Source organism: Pezoporus flaviventris, unplaced genomic scaffold, assembly GCF_033815535.1.
Source record: "Pezoporus flaviventris isolate CSIRO_AGI_PZ_B2104156 unplaced genomic scaffold, CSIRO_AGI_Pfla_v1 ptg000001l, whole genome shotgun sequence".
NCBI lineage: Eukaryota > Metazoa > Chordata > Aves > Psittaciformes > Psittacidae > Pezoporus > Pezoporus flaviventris.
The window spans coordinates 30426775-30451399 of NW_026892549.1; the positions used below are offsets into that span (position 1 = coordinate 30426775).

Sequence of the window (24625 nt, forward strand, 5' to 3'; positions counted from 1 at the left end):
GAAGCTGTTCCAATAGAGCGTTGCATTTGAATTTCTAGGGTTTACTGTAACCCATGTTAACTCAAAACAAAACTCAGCTGGTGTGAACTGAAATAAGAGATTTCAGTGAAAACACTATGAGCTCGAGTATCAAAACCAAAGTTTGGACCTGCACTGTGCACATGACTAGCAAGCCTTGATTATGTTAGTTTTCCTTGCATATAATTCTAAGCCCGACTAATTTTTTTTCACTGAAACCAAGGGTTTTGGGGCCAGGGGAAGGAAGGAGTTAATTTGAAATGGCATCTCCTAATGAGCAAATAAAGATCAGGAACCTCAGAGACTACTTATGCAAGAGCAGGGAAATTAGCTTTGCACGTTTGGTTTTCAAGAGATGAAGGGAGGAAAGAGAGAAATAGAAGTATGGCCACAGTGGAGAAATTTATGAGAAATGCAACTTGTGTGGTTCAGGCAGCTTCAGGAAGTGCTGAAAGATTTCAGAAGGTGAACAGATTCCTTTCTCATTAATGAAGGGGCCCTGACTCTAGATCTGCTGAACTCACTCTGAGTAGAAAGCTATTCAGCTCTCTCCTTTGATTGAAAGCATGAGCCTGTTACTTATGAGCTCTTGGTAGCTTTCCTTTTAATAGAAAGTTGGGGGAAGGGGGAAGAAGATGGCTGGAAGAGAGGAAGGAAAAGATGAGTAGCAAAAAATGCCGGCAGTTGAAAATGGGACTTTACAGGACAGGCCTTTGGGGAAAGGTTAAAAGCTTACAAGGTAAGTGATGCCTTTCGTGGGCTGTTTTCTTTCTCCTTATTGTTACCAACATGTTAAGAAGAAAACTTCTTTGCATCTTCAATTCACCCTTACCCTCCTACTTTTTTAAAGTCTTACCAAATTATTTATTCTGTTAGCATGGAACTAAAAAAAAAAAAAAGAATGCTGATTTTCAACTTTCTTTCTGGTGGAGAGCAGCTGTATTTGAATAATGCTAAAAAATATACTAAATAAAAAAATTCCTGACCATCTTCACTGCTGAAACAGGGAACATGCAGCTTGCTGTTCTAAATTGTAAACAGCCGCAAGCTCTCATCAGACTTTGTGTGGGCTTAAAATGTTCTTTTAGTCCCTTGCAGCTGAAAGCTGAACAGAGTTTATCTTTGACAGATTATGAAAGATGATGTTGGGCCATTTGCCATAACTGTATAGGAATGCTTCTCAAAGCGATCAGAAAAGCAGGCAGATAACTAGCTAGCTCAGTTTTGAGGACGGTATTGCCAGCCTGATGTTTCTGCTAAGGTTGCCTTATTATATTTAAGACAAAAAAAAAAATCTCCTAAACTGAGCAGACCCCTTGCTAAGAAACTGAACAGCCAACTTCAAGATAAATCTAAGTACTACCTATGTATATTGTCATGGGTCATAACTTCAGCGCTGTAACATCTGAAGTGGTATGGTATGATCTTGATTTGAGAGCTCCCAGGTATATAGGATATTAATATTCACTTTGACAGAGACAGTACATCAGACATAAAAAAAAAAAAAAGATAAAATCTTTACTTTTTTATTCTTGTGAGGCATCTTAATGAGACAATTTGAATTTAACACACAAAATTCATAAAGAATCTGACTTCAAAAGTCAAGCGTATCATCACAATGTAAAGGAAGGGGTTATAAGGAAAAACAGTGGTAAAAAGAAAAGGAAAGTCAAGGCGATTTAGCTCAGAAATGAAAATAGTGACTTGTGATTGCCAATAAAAAAGAGTAATATGGCTAATTGCAAACTACACAGTAAAGCACTAATGCTTTACATGTTAGGGTTCACTAGATTTTCAGGTAGTTTTTAGGAAACGGGTGGCATTTCAAGCCATAAAATTTCTGTGCATCAAAGGTTAATTCAGCAAAACAGGACCCCGCACACTGCATCCTCTCAAGCAGTACACAGTATAATTACCCAGCACATCCCACTGCTTAAACAGCAAATATCTTCTAATTCTCACTGCACTCCTAACCGGTTTCACTTGAATTTGGGTCAAATTTGGACAGGGAAAGGAGAAAACAGGTATGAGTAAAAGAAAAGCAAATAAAGAATATCTGGATACCTGAAAGTGTTGACTATTTCTACATAATGGTCTCGTAGCACCAAAAGGAAAGATTAGGTAACAGAGAAAATAACCTTTACTTGGGACTTTCTGCAAAATCTACTGAAGTCACTTAGATGAGCTCTTTTGCCTCCAGTAAGTTTTGTTCTAAGACCCAAATCTGCATCAATGGACATGATTAACTATGGCACCCCTTCTATAAGATAATTAGGAATTTATCATCATTTATTTTTGGAAGAAGAATGGGGAATCACTTGCAAAACAGTATTTTCTCACTGTTTAAAACACACACGTATACCACGAGCAATTCTGACTGCTGACTTGATGCTCTCTGATATGTGAACATACAAGACAATTGGAGACATTCCAGTTATCTCCAAAGTTAGGCCAAAATTAGTAGTTATGAATAATGTATTAGGTTTTAGTAGCAACAGTAATGCTGAGCAGAATAAAGATGAAAGTTTAGCTTAGCTGTGAATAAGTGAAACAGGTAAGCAACACACTGCTTCCTTTAACAGATACATTGGAATTTTACATCCTCAGAAGTTCAATTAAAAATACATATGTCAAAACAGAGTTTTGTGACAGGTTATAAATTGCTTTCAGATGCAATTCAGATGGTTTTGGGATAATACTAGAAAACAAAATTTTTTTGTAAAACTTCCTCTACCCTATTCATGAGGCTGTTTAGGAGAAATAGCCAGATGCCAACCTTATGAAGTTTAACCATGACAAGTCCAAGGTCCTACACCTGAGTTGGAGCAATCCCAGGCACAGCTACAGGTTGGGCAGAGAAGAGATTCAGAGCAGCCCTGTGGAGAAGGACTTGGGGGTGTTGGTTGATGAGAAAATGAACATGGGCCAGCTTCAGTGTGTGCTCACAGCCCAGAAAGTCAACCATATCCTGGGCTGCACCAAAAGGAGCGTGACCAGCAGGTCGAAGGAGGTGATCCTGCCCATCTACTCTGCTCTCATGAGACCTCACTTGGAGTACTGTGTACAGTTCTGGTGTCCTCAACATAAAAAGGACATGGAACTGTTGGAACAAGTCCAGAGGAGGGCCATGAGGATGATCAGGGGATTGGAGCACCTCCTATATGAAGATAGGCTGAGAAAGTTGGGGCTGTTCAGCTTGGAGAAGAGAAGACTGCGTGGAGACCTCATAGCAGCCTTCCAGTATCTGAAGGGGGCCTATAGGGATGCTGGGGAGAGACTCTTCATTAGGGACTATAGTGATAGGACAAGTGGTAATGGGTTGAAACTTAAACAGGGGAAGTTTAAGTTAGATGTAAGGAAGAAGTTCTTTACTGTGAGGGTAGTGAGGCACTGGAATGGGCTCCCCAGGGAAGTTGTGAATGCTCCATCCCTAGCGGTGTTCAAGGCCAGGTTGGACAGAGCCTTGGGTGACATGGTTTAGTGTGAGGTGTCCCTGTCCATGGCAGGGGGGGTGGAACTAGATGATCTTAAGGTCCTTTCCAACCCTTACTATTCTATGATTCTATTATAACTTACCATAGTGTCCTAGGAATCAATTCTGGTCAAAAGATGTATCTTAGGAGGTTCATTATCCAGCACATAGGTGAACACACTAGCCCAGATCATCAAAGGATGCACTCTCTTTCCATTAATTTCATAAAGCTTACCAATTTCCTGAGAATCTAACATTTTAATTAAGGAATAAATGACTTCCAGTCAGTAATGCTTCCAGTTGCAGAAGTTATTTTTCCTTGGATGTCTGCGTTATGTTCCAGATAAAGATGTCCAGCAGGCACTCTACCACTGCCTTATATTCCTGTGATTCTACTTTGTGAATTTTGTGAAAAAGATTGCATCTCAGAAGATGATCATGATAGTGCAGATTTTAAGAACATGATACACATGGTTCCTTCTTTGGCTTTTGCACTCTTAACAGGGACCTGTTCTCCATTACCTACCTTGTATCTTTATTGTTCTTTCTAACTGGGGGCTACCTGAAGTAAGCCTTTCCGGTTAGGCAATGGCTGGCATTTACACTCAGTGCCTTGTTATTGACAGTTTTGGCAAGGGTAAATGACAACAGGCCAGAGATGATTTTTAGTGTTCTGTGCATAAATTTATCTGTACTGTTATTCACAGATGCACTTGTTGAAATCCTGCGTTGCCTTTCTTCACTGACTTCAGTTTAAGTTTGCTAGTGTTTTGCAAACCATAAAAACAAAGTGACTACATAAAACAATCCAATATTCTGTAGATTTTTAGTTGCAGTAAACAAGCTTTAACAACAACAAAATGTATCACTCAATAGACTCATTGGAAACCACAAAACAGTAAAGCACACATTTCAACAAATTCATAGAATATGTGTTATAAAAGTTAACTAATGTACTAGCTATAATGAATAATTATCTTTTATATCATGCAATGCTAGGGCAATTCTGGGCTTTCATTTACTTTAGGAATTAACTACTAATAAGAGTACTAGCATATACAATGCTTTTCATTTTTTGTTTTAAAATCACATTTCCATTTCCTTGAACCAGCTGCTTCACTTGAACAAACCTTTCTTCAGTTGATGTAGGTGTGAAAGTGGGTAGGCATTTGACTTCATCTACTAAGTGCATAAAGCAGGATTATGCTCAGCTTACAACAGAGATATTTACAATGTCAACACTTAAGTGCCTCTATAGTCTCAAATTTCTTCTGCACCACCCAGTTTTTATGCCACTGAAACTGTAGATCCAACAAGAAACAGAGAAGTAGGAATAATGCTATTCCACCACACACCCCCCCCCCCCTTTTCAGGGCTAGTCTTGCATAACATAGAGTATGACAAAAAATTCCTCAGCCTGTGTACCTCAGTGATGCAATACAGACTGGTATGTAATCATAGGAGATTTTTGTCTATAATGTTTAATATTATTCCCAAGATCTTTCTTGGAACAACATGATAGAATATAGTGTCTCTATTTAGGTAGAGAACTCTCCTGATAATGTCTATAAAACATTTACCCCGAAAGCGCACAATAAAGAATTTTTTTATCTCACTGATTAAAATTTTATTAGACTTCATTAATGAATATGGAAAGATAGTTATTTAAGTAACTTAATGCATTTGCAACACTTCATGTAAACCAAGCTGTATTTTTTACTTCAGGATAAGGCTGTTTGATTTCCTTTTAGTTAAATCTATAGCACAACTAACTCCCAGTGGGACTTCTGGTAAATTTAGGATTTCTAGCTCATCTTTGCCATGTACATGTTCTGTGGAAATTGCCACTAAGAAAAAAGGAAAATATAAAATGCTTATAAAGAATTAGTCTCCTATACAAGAAAAAAAGAACCAGATTTTCAGTGAACATTCTCAAATTATCAATCAGTACCACAACACTAAGTCATTACTATTAAATGGCTTCATTTGAAGGCAAGGCACTCTAAAATTATTTTATTGAATATAGAAAAATATAAGAGTACTACTAACTGATCAAAACTCCCATGTAATTAGGAAAGTTAAGGGCATTATGAATAAACTGCCAGGGAAATCTGCCATGACATAGAAAGCTTCTGCTTTTAAACCGCCAGCTCAAATCTTGCTCAGACTGTGTATCAATTCATGACATATATGAACACCAGCGAGGTGTGGGGGATTAAGGGGCAGAAAATGGCTTTCACTCTTGCTATCCAAAGTAATTGAAAACTTTTTGTGTTGTTGCTACATGTTTTAATTATTGTGTCATCTATGTGTGTGTATGTGTATATATATATGCATGAGCTTTGCATAACATTTTACATACGTAGAGATGCCAGTTTGTTTTGAAAGTTTACAGAGAGAAAACTAAATAACAGAGTTAACTATATTTTCCTAAACAAGTGGAGGTCACTCTTCTGAACACTGCTTAGTAATTCTTCATTACATTTATTTTTATTGAAGCCATTTCTTACAGATGGCTATCTGTTTCACAGACCCAGCCCATATCTCTCAATAATTGCTCTCCTCAGATATATCTACAGTCTGGACCCATTTCTATCCTGTCTAAGCCTGGAAGAAAAGGTGGTTAGGAAGCAAGAAATACAGGGCAAATAGCATCAACCACAGGAGGACTCTGGGAATTCTACACAGATTAGAGCCTTCTGAGCTCTAGTTCCAAAAATCTTCCACCAATATGACTATCTACTTTAGCAAGCCTTGGCATCCCCACACAAATAAAAAATTAAATTAAAAAACAGACCAGGAAACAAACAGATCAGTTTTTAAAAAGTCTCCCGAGCTAAGAGTAAAAAAGCTCTGCTCTCTGTACACACAACTTTTGCAGATCCAAGAACCTGGTCTGATAGGGAACTCATCAAGCACCAGAAGGATCCAGCTTACCCTGGGGAAAACAATATCAGTTTAAAGTTTCCGACATGTGCATGTCTGGGGAATCCCCTTTGAATTTGCTAGATGATGTGACATTTGTTTCATGCCACTGGAGCAAGTGGCAACAACAGCAGTAATTTATCCCAATTCTGACTTGATCCATGCAGAACTCAGGGAAAATAAAGGCTCCAGAAAGACACTCAATCTTTTTTAATTTGTAGTTCACTTACATTTATTTCCTTATGCAGACATTGTGATAAAGGATTGCGCCAAAGTAGCTGGGTCATATTAATTCTTTGACTGATTTATGTCGGGATGCTTTAGTAAAACAGAAGACTAAGTAATTGTTCAGTTAATTTCATTAGCATACAGGTAGTACAGGCAGCTTGATGAATTTATTTATTTTTTTTACTTTCAACATTTATGCATATATATAGCAGGGGGTTTGTTCAACTGCAGATTAGTCCTCAGTTTAATCCAGTACAAAACTGACCATACTGGGGTTTTGGTGTTCCATGTTCAGTAATTTATGCTTGCATAGTCTAAGTCTCTGTCCTAGGATATGTATGATAGGATAAATATACATATACATGAGACGATATCCTATATTCTGTACTACTCAGCATCATCTCAGTATACATTTCTTTATTCACTGTGTTTGCGATAGGATAATGCATGTCCTCCCCAGGTAACTCAAACTATGCTGAAACACACTGTAGCTGATAGTCTCATCTACACGCATGTTTCTAAGCAGGCTTGGGGGCTCATTCATCTGTTTGCTAACTCTTATTATTCATCAAAATGCTTTCATAAAGACAAATTTTTTGAGTGCTTGATTTAGTGACAACTTCTTGCTAAAATTAAACCATATTTAACTTATTTTTTTAATGTTTCTCCATGCCTTTTGCTCATGATATCATCAAGATAGTAACAACTTGATTCTGTTCTAAAGTTATTAGAATTAAACCAACAGCTGTTAACTGCCCTGTAAACTGAGTAGATTTTAGTCCAATAACTTCCCTAATAATTGCTGCTGAATTTCTTGGCTGTCTCAACAAGTCCAACCAGTAGACTGTACAGAAACTGAATTACTTGCAGTAATTCAGGTAAAACAGATACATCATATGTTTCATAGAAATTTGTTTGTATACTAGTACAGCTGACAGAGAGTTACTGCAAGTGAGCTCAACAGCGAATCATTTCTGCCCATCAGCTGTAAAATAAAATTTGGAAAGCCAAAGAAACTGAAAACAGGAAAGAAAAACAAAAAAATAATTTGATCCCATCACTGACCTTAATGAATCTTCCAAAATACCTGTGGGAATGCTAACAATGTTGTGGTGTCATCCTGCTAAAGCAAACAGAAGGTTGACTAGTCAGACTGGCAATTTTGATCTACTAATTGTGATGCCCTGAAGCTTACAGCTTTAAAAATAAACTTATTTCTTGTTGAGCTGGTTAAAAGAAATAGCAACCCACGTGCATTTACAAAAATATCATATCAAGAAGATTGACATCAGCAGACATGCAGATTTTTCTTCCCCTGGGCACCAAATTGCTGATGTATGTACATGCTCCCTTCTTGGCATAATTGATTTTCACTTTCTGCACAGTGGCACATTCTTGGAATCACTGGTGTTGAAGCAAGCATGAATATGCAAGTGAAGGACACACTAGCTAGCATAAGACCAGAACTCCTTCATCTTGAACCCAAGCTTGAACTCAATTTAGAATAGAATATCAGCTGCTTTTAAATATTCAGCTTAAAAAGACTCTAAATAAAACTAATAAAAAGAGTGCATATTACATTAACATACATCTGTTCTTCCACATTATAGTCAAAACCATACCATATCATAAACATTAAAAATAGCTTTTTTAGTACTCTTCCTGTCCTTTCTCAGAAAGGAAGATGTGAGACAGAGTGAGCAGACTCCATTATCTCCAGAAAACGTATAACATGAATAAGAAAGGAAGAGATCTACAACTACAGTAGAAGCAGCTGTTCAAATACACCCTGACTGCCTAATTGTCATTTAGGCATGACAAGCCAGGTCCTTTAAACAGACCAGGCTAGGCCAACTGTTTTATTTTCTAAAATCTTTTATTTTTATTCAATTTCTGACTAGCTCTCCTCAGACCCCTGTAAAATGTTTCTCTTGCTACATCACTGATTTAAAGGAGGAGTATCGCCCCTTTTCACCCCACCACCTTTTTTACCCCACCTCAACCCTCTCTATTTTACCATAGCTGGTTCATGAACACCAATCAAGAATATAATAAGGACATCCATGATATATTACAGTTTTGCTTCCCAACTGGATATACTTTAAATCTCAACTAGCAGGTGAGATAATTCCTAAAAGGTATAGAATTCTACAACTGGAGCATCTGTGAAATCAGGAACAAATCAACTGCTAGTGAACTTCTTCAGACAGCTGTGCCAAGATAACCATTAAAATCTCAGTCACTAATTAACAGCCACACACCAGTATCACAGGCAACTTGTGTCAGATTATGTTAAATCTCCTGTTCTGGCAGGGGCGCAAAAAAACTGGGGATTAGCACCACGTCCTGTCTAAATCCTGGGAAAGAGCTTTCCTTTCAATCCAAGGGGGAGCTACAGTACTGAGCATCAGTGAAAATAATCAGTTTCACACTGCTCAGCAAACAGTTATTCTCAATAGTGTCACAGCACTGACCTTATACCACTGAAAACGTAGTTTGCTCTGCAGATATGTAACTGAGTTTTCACAACCAGTTTTCCCATTTCAGGTAGAACTGAAAAAACAACATAGTGATGAACCACATCTAAGCTGTTCTTATATTTTCAGCTTGGTTTGCTCTGAAAATTGCTGGATATCTCGGAGGTAGAGCTGGTCAAGTCCTCTTCAGTAAAACATTTTAAAAGTGGAAAATGCCATTTTCAAACAACAACATTCATTGGCTCTGACAAAACTTATGTGTAAAGGTTCATCATGCCCCAGGTCAGAGAGAGAGAGAGACAAATGCACAGCCAATAATAACCACAGACTGATGGTTAGAGTGTCCAACCACACTTCAAGTCTCAAGCTTAAAAAGCTTTTCTCAGTTCAGAACCATGACTTGAAACTCTTTTCTCCCACTCCCATCTGCTGCCAAGTTATTAATGTGCCATCAAGTTATTCTGCAGCATCAAATCTCTGAAATTTAGGAATCGTCAAATTTATCTAAAAGTGGTTTGAGAACAGCTTTCAAATCTTTAAACTTGTATGCAACAAGGAAAGCTTGAACATATGTGCAACCCTACAAATAAGACTAAAACCCTAATGTTCCCTAAAGAAATTTGCCCAAGGCTTTGAAGCTCTACCGACATGATACTCATTAAATTATGAATTTTTAAAAATGGTCCATACTAACTTGTGTCCATGCAAGTGCCCCATCTGAGGCCCATGTAGTTATTATTTGTGAAGTTTAACAGCATTTCCTGCACGAATTCCCTATTTCAGGACCAGATAAAATGGTTCCGTCTATAACCAAGGCCACCAGTCAATAGGCTCCATGAATATAACATGCACTTTGAATTCACAATTCTTTTTCATGTTCCAAATGACAGTATTAAGCTATATGCCTTAAAGCCTTCCAAAAAGCAAGAACCAGCATATATTGCTGTAACTACACTTGTAAAGATGATGGCCATACAAAATAGTTTCTGGATCATACTGCTCTGTGGGTATAATGTACTACTTGAGGAGAATATAACAGGCAAATACAGTAAACCCTCCATATGTTGGCCACTTTCAAGGCCTGCAGATATCTGGGTAGCAGCTCAGATTCAACCTCAGAGTAAGAAAAAAGGCTATTCACTAAACCCAGTTGTGCTTCAAATATCAAAGTGATGTGCTATATTCATCCTACTGAGTATATAGAAGGGTTGGAATAGACAGATGAAGACTGGATCACATTTTCTGATTTAGTCAACACTATAAAGAATGCCACATTCAATGAAGTCCGCTTTCTATGCCGACTCCTCTGTTGCTGTCCCTCTGCTTTCCTCACTGCAGATGCCTGTGCTTTAAATCATGTTGACATATTGTTAGATGAAGCTAAATGTTAATAATAACTAGATCTGCGTGGAAGGTAACCAACAACTGATTTGAATAGCTTGACAATGAAAGCTCCAAAGAAAGAATTTCTAGGGGAGTCCCTTTATACTTGAGGTTACAGCCTCAGATCATCATTATAACATTTGTAATTACTTGCTTTTCATAAGTATGGTTACATTTTAAATATGCACACAGGTACATTTGAATGAATCATTTCCAAAATGCTGTTTTCTAAGACCAGTGGGAAAAACCATCAACATTCTTCTTCCCTGTTTCTCACATCTATATTTATAATCTTCACTCTCAAATCAATTTCTCCCTTATTTTCACCCTTTTTTTTTTTTTTTGCTAATATTCCTTAATTTTACCAGGTTTTTGACCAGCAACTTTCCACTTAAGAGGAGATGTAACTGTACTAGGAAATTGTACTTAGACATAGTAAAGCAAAAATTTACTCTCTAGATGTAAAAAATATATAAATTAAGCACAACAGTGTGAAAATATCAACATCTCACAGATGAATACCAAGGCATGGTGGGTTTAAGTAATTTGTCTCTAGCTCAAGAGGAATAGAACCCAAATATTGCAAATGTCAATCCAGTTCATTAATTATAAGATAATAAAACATGTTATACCAATGGTAGCCAGTATTTGAGAGGCTGAAGCAACATTCAAGGTTAAGACAGTCATGGTATGGCTGCTGCTGACTCACTCTGCAGCAAGATACTCTTCTGACTAGCTGGATTGAACCACACCAGTGTTGCCTCAAAAGCAAGCTACAGAACAAGTACAGGCTCTGCTGATTAAACTTGTTCTAGGGTCCACCCACCAGTAACATGAGGCAATACCTAATGAAAACATCTCCAAAATGCAAAAGATGTGTTGAGGAACACAGCTTGCATAACTACAAAAAAAATTAGACCTTACAGAGTTTCTGTATCAACAGATTTCAACATTCAGAATATAGATAGCTAAAGGTCATCATTCACACTTTACAGAAAGAGAAATGGGAATAAAAGGATAACATGATTCATCTGTTACATGCTATACAAGCTCAATTTAGGTCTTCAGCTTCCCTGATTTATAAAAATTACCTTTCCAACAACATTGCAAGACTACACAAAACAGTACCTCCCCCCTCACATAAACGTAGGTATGTATATAAACAAGAAATATACACACATATACACACCCCTTTATGTATACATACGGAAAAAAAAAAACCAACCCAGAACCTGCTAGACTGCAGAATGGAGGAGTATGGAAAAACACTTTGATATAGTGCCAATAAGCACAACATAAGGAACTGCAGAGAACAGGATAAGTCTTGGCCATTTGTCTCTACGTATATTACTTTGGATTTTATCCAACTATGGCAGAAATCAGCTCCTTTGCAATCTGTACCCTGGAGAAAAAGTACTGTCTGCCAGCTATTCCAAACCTTAGTAGAAACCTTAGGTGCTCTTCATGGTGCTTGTTGTGCAGTGGTATTACAGGACTTTGCCTATACACCAGAGCACAGATACATGACTTTTCAAGAAGAGAAAGCATACCTAGCTAGTATAGTTTTCCTTAATTAGAACATTCCTAAATTCCTACATTTCTTAATTGCAGTGACAGATCTCATTTCTAATGTCAAAAACAAAACCAAACAAAACCAACAAAACCCCAAGCAAATAAAAAAGTGTGTTTTTTTTGTTTTGTTTTGTTTACAGCAGATTGTATCCATGACTAGAGCTCAATTAAGTACATACGTTTTGCTAAGATTAATGGAGGTATGCTTCTACAAGTCTCAGCAAATGTTTGAGTAAGGCAGGAAAACGGATTAGCACAGAAACAGAATGAGATCTGATATAAGCTTTTCATGCATACTTATTTGTAGGTTTTCTGGGGTTATTCTTATGTGTAAATATTAAATGAGTTATTAGAAGGTATTCACAGCCATCAGAAAGAAATGTTTATTATACAGTGTTAGCCTATGGATTTCAACCTCCTAGTTTCAATAACCTTTTTATAAAGATCTCAAAGACATTTGAATAAGGCTGGGCAAAATTTGTCCTTTGCCCTCCTCTAGAGTTGCACACATCCTCATGTGGTTCTGCAGCAGGTCAGACCACTGAATTCAAAGCTCATACCACCTGGGGTACTTCCTCGGGTGTCCGAAGCAGGCAGCATGCTAGAACTGAGGAAATCCTCAGAGTAAACAGGTATCAGAGCTGCTACAACAGCTGCATGCTCTAAAGGAATACAGCTACAGGAGTGAGACTAACAGCAAAGCAGACTCAGCAGGGAGGAAAAGGACTGACTTTTCAAGTTGTCATGTAAGAGAAAAATCTCACTTTAAAAAATGAAAATAAACCCACTATTAGATCTGTTAAGGCTTAGAAACCAGAAGGAATTTAATATGCAAGCAGTAAAGATGATGATCTTTTTAAAACTAATGCATATTTAGGATGGATGACAGTGCTTGTCTTCAAATGGTGAGCAAACGTGAATATATTTCTTGTACTCTTGCGTATGTGCATGTTCCCAGATTGACTTGCCATGCCCACCTACCCATACTGGCATGCTTACTTCCAAAAAGGCTTTTCCCACATTAATCACCATGGAAACCAGTGAAGCCTTCTGCTACATATTCAAATAGAGCCACTAGATAAATAAGTGTAATAATAAATATTAAAAAATTAATGAATGCCTGGAGACAATGGGGCAAACACGAAAACATCCCTATTCAAGTAAAATGAGAAACAGGTTGGGGAAAGTACATTTATGGAGGGGAAGTCTGCAAAGATGGCAACCCTCAGCTGCTTCTAGGGCTAGAGGGGAGGGAGATTGCAAGATGGCTGGATGTACCCATCAAGTGTTTCCAAGGGAGATCAGACTCTAGATATGCACTCATGCCTGGGTGTGCAACAGCAGGAGTTGGTCCAGCGCCAGCCCTGCAGTTTATGACCAGCCCTGAGCTATCAGATGATTGGCCTGGGCAATTTGGAAGGAGAAACAACTCCGGCAGAAAGAAGAATATAAACAATAATTAGCAGGGAGGGTTGGGCGGCATCCCTTCAGTGCTGCAGCAATTACGGCGGGTGCTGCCACGCGTGCCCGCATAAACAGCTTAACAGCGGGAAAGCAAAGCAGGGCGTCCCAACTCTCTTGGACCACGTCTTCCGCACCGGCCTGCACAAGGCCGCGCCGCGTGAGGAGCGTGGCCTCACTCGGAGCCGGGCTGGCTGGCTGCCACCTCCGTGCTGCGCTTCGCCGTGCGCGGCAGGGATGGGTTGACAGGGTAGGAAGGTGGCAAGGGGCACGCAGGTGAGGAGCTTTCAGAGACCCACGCGGTGCCTGGGGAACGTTTTTCTGGGGCGGGGGAGAACCAAACGGGAACCAAAATCAAACACAGAAACCCCAGATGTTTCCATAAACCCAGGAGTACGTTCGAGGTATTGAGCGCGGCGCAGAGAAACGAAGTGACAGCCCCGTGCAGCTCACAGCACTGTCCCCCGCCCGCCCTCGCCCACGCACCGTTGATTCGGCTCCGTTTGAACCGGCCACGCTCGCACTCAGCCAACCGAGCGCGGCGCTGGGCGCTGACGTCACGGGCGGCGGGAGCGGGGCCGGGGTGGGCGGCAGCTCCGCTGCGGGCGGGTAGAGCTGTCAGCCGCGGTGCCGCTGGCGCTGCCGCCCCTGTCCCCGCGCATGTACACGTCGCCCAGGAAAATGAGGGTAAGCCAGTCGGATCCGGCGGTCGCTGCCGTGGCGACCCTCACCTGCCACGGGCGGGCACCGCGGGGCTCGGTGGCACCGAGGGGGAGAGCCCCGTAACGGGCAGAGGGACGGGTTGGGTTTGCCGCAGAACTTCGCTGCGGCGGAGGCAGTGCACCGCACTCTGCAGCTGGAGCCCGCGCCCGCCAGCGTCTCCTGCGGCCAGCAGCGGCTGAGCGGGGTGTTGCGGACCGGCCAGAGGCGGATGGCTCAGTACTACCGGGAGGGTGCAGTGGAACGCAGGTGCTACGCGAGGGCGCTGGCCGCCGCCTCCCGCCCTGGGGAGCCTGGGGCTCGTGCTCGCGGAGAGCAGGGCGAGTTTCGGAGAAGCGTGCGGATTGCAGGGGCTGAGGGCGCTGCGGCTCCGCGGAAGCGTTACCTGCCCTCTCCGCGGGGCTGCCCCGCGCTCAGAGCCGGGGGAGCCGGCGGAGGGGGTCCGGGGGCTGGCCTGGGAAGGCTGGGGCTGGCACTGCAGGTAACGGGTGCCGGTGGCGGCTTGGCTGCCGGCCCTCGTCACCCGCGATGGTTGTTACAGACTGCTCCCGAAAAGGGTCTTGAAAACCAAAACTGATGCAACGATGGACATGTTAAAGGAGTTTAAAGCACTTGATGGCAAATCCGGGATACGTTTCTCCTAAAGCATCTTTTCAGCCGGTGCTTAGTTGGTGACTAGCTAACCTTAAAATCCTGTGCAACTTCGTGTTATTAGCCAGAAATGCTCATCACAGCCTGTCCAGCCTGAGAAGTAGCATTCAGCTCTACTGCTATGGACCTTAAAAGGGAAAAAATACACATTACTGGCGAGTTACATAGTATGCATAGCAAAGCTGGCTATTTCGTCATATGCTCCAGTGATTTCTCAGATTGCAATGTACTGCAAAGCTTAGGTCTAACTGATTGATCTGTGAAATACTGAGTAACTTTAATGCCTGTTTGAACAGAACCATCATTTTTCATTGTTTGAACAGAACCATCATTTTTCATTCCATTTGGTATGCCATTAGATTACGCATTTTCTGTTTTATTTAACACTAGGTCTTGAATTCTGCACCTGGACTCCTCAGGGTAGTCTCCCTGGTCACTATTAAACAGCTGCTATATTTTAACTTACAGCGAATTACACTTGTATCTGTATCACATATGAATACATAAAGGTCTTCTGATTAAAGTCACAAAGCAGTTCTACTTAAACATAAATAAATCTGTCACCTTGATGAACAAGTATTGTTAATAATGTTCGCGGGGGGGGGGGGGGGTGTGTCCCTTTCCTTATCAATGCACCTAGCATATTTACCGTCTGAGCTTAAAACCAGAAAAATGTTTTGTATCCCAGGTTGTAAATATGAATGATCACTTTGGGGAGTTTGAGAGAAAGAATGTGCCTTTAAAAGAATACCAAGTACAGTTTTGCTCTGCAATTGTTTCAAGTGCTACCTTAAAAAATGATAAATAGAATTGAAGGGTTTCAGTTCTTACACCAGTTTTTGAAAAATAGCTAACGAGAGGACATATGCTAAGAGACAAGTGCAGTTAGATACAGCTGTCAGTTTAAAGGTACCGGTAATAGCCTAACCCTTTTATCTACCTAAGTGCTTTTCAGAGTGTGACAATGTTTGTTACACAGATGGTGAGACAGCAGCTAAAGAGTTAACGCTGCCTTCTTTTCACTTTACCTTCTAAACAGTCTTAACTATTTCAGCAGCCAGGGGGAACTGTTTTGATACTGTGCTGTTTGCTAATATGCCTGTATTTTCAACCTTTACATACAGTAGCAGGATGTTTTGTTTAGCCTTCTGCATATGTTTAAGCTGTAACCAATTTAAAACAAACAAAAAAACCCCCACAGTTTACTCACAGTTGGTAACTACTGTATACTGATACAGCTTGTGGCAAAGAGGAGGGAGGTGGAAACCCCAAATCTTCCTGTGGTCTTTTTATTGCAACAGCAGGTTTGTTTCCTAAGCAAAAATCTCCAAAGAGACTGTTATTAGAGTTGTATGTTACAGTATATGTCATAGCATTCAGTTTCACCCGGTTCATGGTTTTATGCACCCAAAAAAAAGGGCAATTTTGCTTAGACAGTATGGCTCTCCGTGTTTTCAGTGATATCTGTGCGCAGTTGATGTTGCATTTCTGTTGACATCTAGCTACAGAAGAGGTTGAAGGATTTATCACAGGTCAAGTATTTTGGCCAAAAATCTGACTTCAGAAGAGTAAAAAGAGGGACATTAAGGCATGGTATGTTTTGTTTATTTGTTCACTAAGGCTCTGCTTCAGTATCTTTGGAATTCAGAAAGCATATTACATTTTCATCCCTGTACAGTTTTACAGCATAAAAAGCTAGGGGAAAACTAGGGAGAAAGGAGGAATCATGTACAGTGAAGAAAACTTACAGACTCTGCATCTACAGCCTGAGTGAAATTGTTTCAAATGCATTTCAAACCCCAAAGCCAGCTTATAGATGTGTGGCTGCTTGGATTCAGAATTTAGCTCAAATGCCCAGACTGCATTCAGTCAAATATGCAATTGTGTTTAATGTATGCCTGTCTAAAACCTACACATAAGACGTCCTGAAGGAAAGCTTAACCTTCTTTCTTGTTGGTTTGTTTTTTGCTGCTTCTGCAGGAAACTATGCCCCAGACACCAATATTTTCCAGCATGCTTGGTTCCAGTTGTAGTGGGCAAGTGCAGCCAGATATGGGGGAGAGGTGTGTGGACCCTGTTTATCAGGATGGGAACCTTGTTTCTGGATCACTGGAGGCCTTGATAGAGCACCTGGTGCCCACCATGGACTATTATCCAGATGTAAGTAGCCACTGAAGGGCTTTCTTTTTCTTCCCATGGTTTTCCTGCATTAATATCTGCATCAGTTAGTATAAAGAAATTCTAATTCCATCTGATTCAAGATTAAGATGTAGGCTAAATATGCATTTATTTTACTTGCAATATTCATTCAGTAAAGATCTTGCTCAATGGGGATACTCTCGGGTTTTAAATGAAAACACTTGTTAGAAAGATAAAGCTGTGTTGAAGCCAAATGGGTGCCTTAAGAACCAATTAAAAGCAGCATTAGCCACAAAATTTTCAATCTCTTTAAGCTGCTTTAGTTCTAATGCAGCCAAGATTAACTACTAACCAGCTCCTACCTAGTAAAGCAGACCTGAAATCAGCTTAAGTTTTGTTGTTGGGTTGTTTGCTTTGGGTTTTGGTTTTTTTTTAATTCTATGCATCTCTCAGGCCATCAGGAAAAAAAAAAAAAAATCAATTAAAATGGTTTCTTTCTCAAGCCTTTTTAACAGGCCGGTACTGTTATGTATGTATGTATGTTTCTAAGCCTGAAAATGATTCGGCAACTGATTAAACATCCTTAGTGCAGTCCCCTGAAGTAAACAGCATTTATAACTCCAGGGCATGCAGTGAGATTCTGAACCGAGGATATTATTAAGAGAGCACTTGATCACTTAAAATTAACATCTCTCACCAATGGGTACAAGGGATATTTAAACACGTTGCCAAAGATCAGAGAGGTTATATATCCTATATTCCATTTGAGCTCTGAAAAAGTGGTAGCTGTGGCAGAAAAATCCCATCTCTTTATAAAGACTAACAAGAGTTAGGAAATTGAAATCACTATTAACGTGTATGCTGGACTTAACATTTGTCATAGTGAGCCATGCTATATCTTGTATGTTTCTCAATCCAGTTAGTGGAAAACTTTTTACTGTGGTTTCACATCAGCCACAATAAAATCCCTCCAAGCTCCCATGTGTGCACCACTCATCTTCATAAAGAGACTCCACATATGAGTGTTCATTGGTTATAAGCAGGAGAATTGCCAGCTGTCATCAGTAGAAGATTAAAATAAGCAAAACCAGGAGATTTTAATATTCCAGTTCAAAAGTAACCCTAAACCTTTCATTTAAATATGACTAAGATACAATTTCACTACCTTTGACAGATGCTTAGTACTAATTCCTTCATAAGACACAGAGGGATAACCGTTGTTAGACGTTAAGTGTCAGCTCCCTGCCCCTAAATACAAACTGCAGAATAAATGTGCAGAAGAAAGCAACAAGTAGCGCTAGTATGGTGTACCACTGGGCAGCTGTAGTTAAGTCTTCCAAGGAGTCCATTCCCATTTTTTTATGTGCTCCTAGAATACAGTTACTTGCTGCTTGGTTTCAGGAGTACAGCCAATATTTTTAAGTAGCTGCTAATACACATTCCTTATTGTCATTTGTAACATAAGATCTATTTATAACACAGCTACTCTGAAAATGGTTCCAGAAGGTGAGCATTACTTAAGGGGTCTACAATGTATTTTGGAATGCTACTGGTTTCCATGGTGTTATCCCACACCCCATGCAAGGGAACACTGCAAACCAAGCACTCATGGACCCTACCCCCAGAGGCTGCAGTTTAAATAGACAGCAAGCTGACAGCTGAGAGAGATACAACAGAAGCAATTTAGGGAACTCCAGGGAAGAATAGAAAACCGTGTTAAAGGAAATTCATCTCCTTTACAGCAGGACACGTTCTTTTAGTTAAATCAGATCACCCAATTTAGCTGAAAGGATTAATTATAAAATGAGTAGATAAATAAGCTTTGAAAAAAACTTATTTTGTTCAACTCCTTTTGAACAAAGCTTATTTTATATAAACAAAGCATATAACAATTTATATGAGGAAGGAGCATTTGAGTTACCTTTAAATCCAATGCTTAGACTTAGTATCATGTTCATTTCTATTTTTAGGGAAGTTGCCACAGAGGGTTAGAGTGATAGCCATTTAAGCTGATACACTGTCAGAAGAGTAGCCAATACTCGTGTACTCAAGAGAAAGGTACAAGTACTTCTCAGCCTCATGTCTCTGGCTACACATGCCAGGAAAGGCAGCAAGGAACCACCAGTTAATTCACAGCAAGAGAAGCTATTGGTAACAGTAGAAGAGATTACTGTAGTTTCAGAGTGACATATCCATAAGTTGCAGTACTTGTCCAAATTTTAGGATTAGTATATCTGAGCACAAGGCTTAGAAGGCATTCTCGCCTGTGTGGACGTGCAGCTGAAGACCACAGGAACCTTCCAGACAGGGGAAAAGAAAAAAGGGGCGGGGGAGAAAGCAAATACAGAGTATCTTTCTCTGCTGGTTACAGAGGCAAAACAAGAATGTATTTGCCATGTTGGCAGAACACGAGACAGGCAAAGGGGGGATGGGAAAGATAAGGGCCCACATTTGTGTCCTGCACTTTGGAGGCTTGTTTGTCTACAGGGACTTGTTCAGCACATCGAAAAATGTATACTCATGAGACGAAGGAGTTCGGGAGGTTAGGAATGGAATGTACCAGTCTGCAACCCTTGTGCCCAAGCAAAAAAAAAGTGTTTCAAGAAAATATTTCACAAAGTTCCAGAATGAGCAGAGAGTGCACAAAGAAAACATTTTTCTTTCTTTTCCCCTCCTCCTCAAGAAGACATGAAGACATCAGTGCATTCTTCAGGCAGAGAGTAACAATTCCTTCTTTAGCCTTCTGCATTTGCACTCTCTCTCTTTTTTTAAATATAATTCAGCTCATCTCTTAGCAACAACTTCAGGCACTAAAGGAATCTGGCTTCTTATTCTCTTGTAAAGTACAAGCCCTTTTGTGTCAGTTTATGTTGTTCCAAGTGCAAAAAGGATTTTTTTTTTCCCTCTCTTCCCAAATACCTGTCACTTTTGTAGGCTAAATAAAGCTTAACTTCCAATCTCATAGCTTGTAGAAGTTTTTTTAATAATTCTTTGTCAAACTAGCTAGCTTCATAGCTAAATTTCCTTCTCCAAACCATCATCTTTATGATTAAGGAACTGGCTATGAGAGAGGGTAGATTTTTACACCGTTAAAACATTTAGCATATATGTGTATAGTAGTAAAGGCGCAACAAATCACAGAAGTCCTTGATCTAGGTAATATATGTGATATTAGTAGGAAATATTTCCTATCCAAAACAACTGTATTCCTAACCCCGAGACCTACCACTAAGCTGAAATGTATAGCTTAGTTCAGACTGTATTTTCCTTATTAGATAGGGAATGCTTATTAGCAGAGAGACAAGGAGATAGAGGTCGATACTGCTGTCAGACCTATAATTTTTAATTTGATTCTTAATTGCAGTTACTCCTTGTCTATGACAGCATAAGCAATAAAAGTATCACACACACACCCCCAATTAGATACCAATATATTGTAAACCAGCATATCTAGATTGACCACAATGGAACAATTTTGTTTTCCAAAGTACTGAACCTAGTTCCAGTTAAGTGACTTAAAAAATTGATTAAAAATACAGCAGATGGGTTGTAGAAGCAATAATAATTTGTTTCTGAAACCTAATAGTCCAGTGTTGTCTGGAAAAAACATTACATGGGTCCAGTACAGTTATTACAGACTACAGAGAGACATTAGCAAGCCTAAAATGGAAGGGATGCGCTTTTGTTGCCCTATATATGATCTTCCTGCAGCTTGCCAGTTTGGCACTTCTTTGAAGATCATATGAAACATTATCGAAACCAAATAAAATCTCAGGTCATCTGGGTCATACTTTTCTTGGAGTATAACAATAGGGAAATAGTACTCTGAGTGGGCCTTTCTCAGTGTCACCCTGAGATAAACGCTGTCCCATACCACATAAACTTCCACCAAAGAGACCAACACTAGAATTAGTATGAGAAGCAAAATTATATCTTTCCTTAAAAGAATGTGTTCCAGCTTATCAGAGCAAAGGTCACTGCAAGAGCAGTGTGGCTTAAGCTGTGGTTCCCTGCTACTTACACGCACAGCCATCATTCAGAAAGGCTTCTAAACTCCCAAAACAAGAATGTGGGGAAGGGATGAAAGTAGCAAAGTCTGTTTTGTTGGTTTTTTTAAATTCCCTATCTCTCAAATGCAAAATACAGTATAAATGAGGGCTGCTTCATGTTTCCAGAACAAATTTTTATACAAGCCAGTGACAGCTGATGCACCCAACAGCTGTATTCTTTTCCCCAATAGCCTAGACTCACAATTTTAAGTTCAAGGACAACACTGATAGAAATAAACATGGAAGCTGGCTACAAAAACCAACAGAGGATAACCAGGTATAGTTTAACACACAGAACCAAACAAAACCACTCCAATCTCACCCTACCCAAAAGAAAAATCTCACAGCCCCATACTATTCTTTATGTTGTTTTATTCTGATTAGGGAGTTCATCAGTTATGGGATCATTCTCATATACATAAGCATTAAAGATCTAATGCATTGTCTGATAATATAACCAAGTCCCCTTCTGTGATCCAGGTTAGTTCTTCAGCCTAATTTTATGCCCATAACATACCACATACACTACCATAGATGTTTATAAAGCTTCTCTAAAGCTGATACAATGTCATTAACTGTTTTCAGATGCAGGTGTAAGAGCTACACTGAATTTCTTACTAAAATTAATGAACTGCAATTTTTTTGTTGTTGAAATGTAAAAATAAACTCTGAAATCCTGTAGAGACACATAAACAAAATACCAAACAGAAGCCCAGTTACTCAAATTTTCACAATATACCCTTGTACAGGATGTTAGCAACCATGCCATCAAGAAGGGTAGCCATTCTGTCAGTGTCCTGTCACTGCCCTTGCCACCTGCTCAAAGTCACTAACAGCCTGATTGTTAGGTGGCCCCAGCTGTCCATTTTCTGTAAGCAGAAGCACTACTCAGGTACCTGACCCAAACTGTTCATCCAGTTAACCCTTCTCCTCAGTTCCTCTATTCATAAATAATAGAAAAGGAAAGACTATGGATTAACACCAGCTTTCATTGTAGAGAATGAATGCTACTCCTAATTTAATACATAAACCCCAGTGCTAATCAGATTTTCAAATCAGAATGAGCATTTTTAAATGCCTTTGCTGTATCACACTCCAATGTTCTTTCATTACCTTCTTCCACAAGCTCAGGACAGAGTTGGATGTTTAATAGATACACAGTCTATTATGCTGCTTCCTCAGTCCCAGAACACTGTGGCTTTTAGTTATTTTTATTTATTTTGTTAAAAAGAACATGTCCTTTTTCCCCTTCTGATATTTGAAGGATTTTAATGCTAAATTTATGTTCTAGGGCACACTGAGTACTAAAGAGGTAGAAACATTTTTCATTAATAACACATATTATTGTGATTAGAAATAAACCCCATAACAATTTTGGTGTCCTAAAGATACGATGATTGTTTAACTACAAGTGTGTTTTAGAGACTGCAAGCAGCAGAATTCAGTAGCTAATAGTAGAGATGCCATTTTTTAGACAACTGGTCATACCTTTTATCTGTCTCAATTTACTTGTCCAGTCCAGGGTTGTATACGTGCACATTCACTATTTATATGCATACTTGGTTGTGGCCTGCCAAATCACATTTCTAAAAACACAGTGCAAACTAACAGTACACACCGCAAACATAACAAAGGTTAATTGGAATTCATTGTCAAAGAGATCCCCTACAATTCTTACAAATTTCGGCAAAAAGCCTAAAGGAAAAACTGAAGTGCTTATGAGATACTACAGTCATTACTCAGCAATTACATTCAAATACAGAAGTCTAATTTCAAACACTGTAGCAAGAGTAGGGCATGAAGGCATTGTCACTTCAACAAAACTGTCCAGAGGATGATTCAGAATGCAATGAATTACAGCTTTTAAAATACAAATGGAGAGGATATTTCTAATGAAAAATAATAATTACTGGCATTTATTAGCAGTGTTCATGCTCAAAAGACTCTGAAACAGGCCCCAAATAAGTAAAGTTAAGCTTAAAAATGAATTACTGTCATACGGTCACAATCTAAGCTAAAGCTTGTGTCAGTGATTATGGGAAAAAAGGAAGAAAAAAACCTCATAGATGAAGAAATTACAGCTGTGGTTTGGAAGACACATGAAGCAGTTTTCTGCAGCCCAGTGAAAAACAATCACTCTTAAAGAAACAAAGCAATACAAATTGTGGCGTTCAAGAGGCACAGCGCCCTGCACTGGATGTATTTCATTTGTCTTTTTGGTGAGCACCGACTAGTTTGGCATTTTAAAGGGAAATAATTTGGGAATCTGAAAACACCACAGTTAACAGCCTTGAAGCCTACAGCATTTCCTTTTAACAGACCTAGAAAAAACCACCATGTCTCTGGAGACAGGAAAAAAAAATTAAAAACTTTAAATGAAAGAAAGTTACATTTGGGGTTTGTGGAATAGTTTTTCCAAGGAAGGCAGATTATTTTGGATAAAGTTATTTAACTTTTTTTTCTTTCTACTTCCACAGAGGACATACATCTTCACTTTCCTTCTGAGCTCACGAGTCTTCATTCACCCACATGAGCTCCTGGCTAAAGTGGGACAGCTCTGCATTAAACAGAAGCAGCAGCTAGAAATGGGGATTGAGGCAGAAAAGGTAAATAAACCGTTATGTCCTTCAGTTAGCTGTGCTACTGCTGTTTATTTCTCACTTTCTCTCTCTCATTGTAAAGCTGAATAAACTGATAAAGAATAAATGGAAATTGTAATTGGGCATGCATTGCTGGATGCAGTTCCATTTGCATCTTTCGTCCTGAAGTACCGCTCCTTCTTTGCTAGCCACAAACAGGCTATGTACTACCTTACCAGTTGGATACAGTGGCTGGAAATACAGCTTTGCTACAGGTCAGTGTTGTGGACTGGTGCAATGTGTATCTGCCATGAAATTTGCCCTGCAAGCCATTTCGCCCTTTTGAGCTTTCACCAAGTTAGGACTTTCTTGAATCTGAGTCTCCTTTCTCCAGTCCCTTTCAGCATCCTATTAGAGTTGAGCGCCCTACTATAGATTATTGGTGCAGTGTTTTTCAGCTGGTGTGAAAGTAAACCAGAATTACTTCTTACAAAAATTAAGGTATGCACTACTTAAAATGGTAGCCTGTGCTGACCCATATGACTATGCAGTTTTGCTACAACTGATTAAACCAGACTAGGTCAGTTTACAATATGCACTTCAATACACATTTTCCATAACGGTGAGACTTAGACGGATTTTGACTGAAACTGAAGTAATAGAATAGTCCAAGCTGGGATGCAGATAAGAGCAACAGAAATAAGGATGAAATCAGCAAGTACTTAAAGACCTAAATTGCTCAAATCCCAGGCATGCTTTGGATCCATTCTTCTATGATGAGAAATTACATCCTCACATTCCTAATTTTCAGCATATTGTTATCCCATTTTGTTTTCTCCTTGGTGTATCACTGCTCTTGAGTAGGAACTACAAAAAAATAACTCTGTGGTTTGGCAATACAGATCTTCTGACAGCAGTACAGACATCTCTGTCTCCCTTACTGTTCCTGGG

General features: G+C 39.5%; 1 protein-coding gene across 3 annotated transcripts in view; it reads left to right on the forward strand.

The window, feature by feature from the left end:
• Positions 1-24625, forward strand: part of RASGEF1A (RasGEF domain family member 1A) — a 167007-nt gene that overhangs the window by 126437 nt on the left and 15945 nt on the right. For 2 of the 3 annotated variants that reach the window (XM_061450030.1, XM_061450048.1), the window contains 2 exons: positions 16888-17067; positions 23573-23701. In XM_061450030.1, coding sequence (XP_061306014.1) covers positions 16888-17067; positions 23573-23701 — 309 coding nt within the window. Of the gene's footprint in view, positions 1-14065; positions 14224-16887; positions 17068-23572; positions 23702-24625 lie in introns of those variants that run through there. The other variant, XM_061450039.1, reaches the window with a different exon arrangement.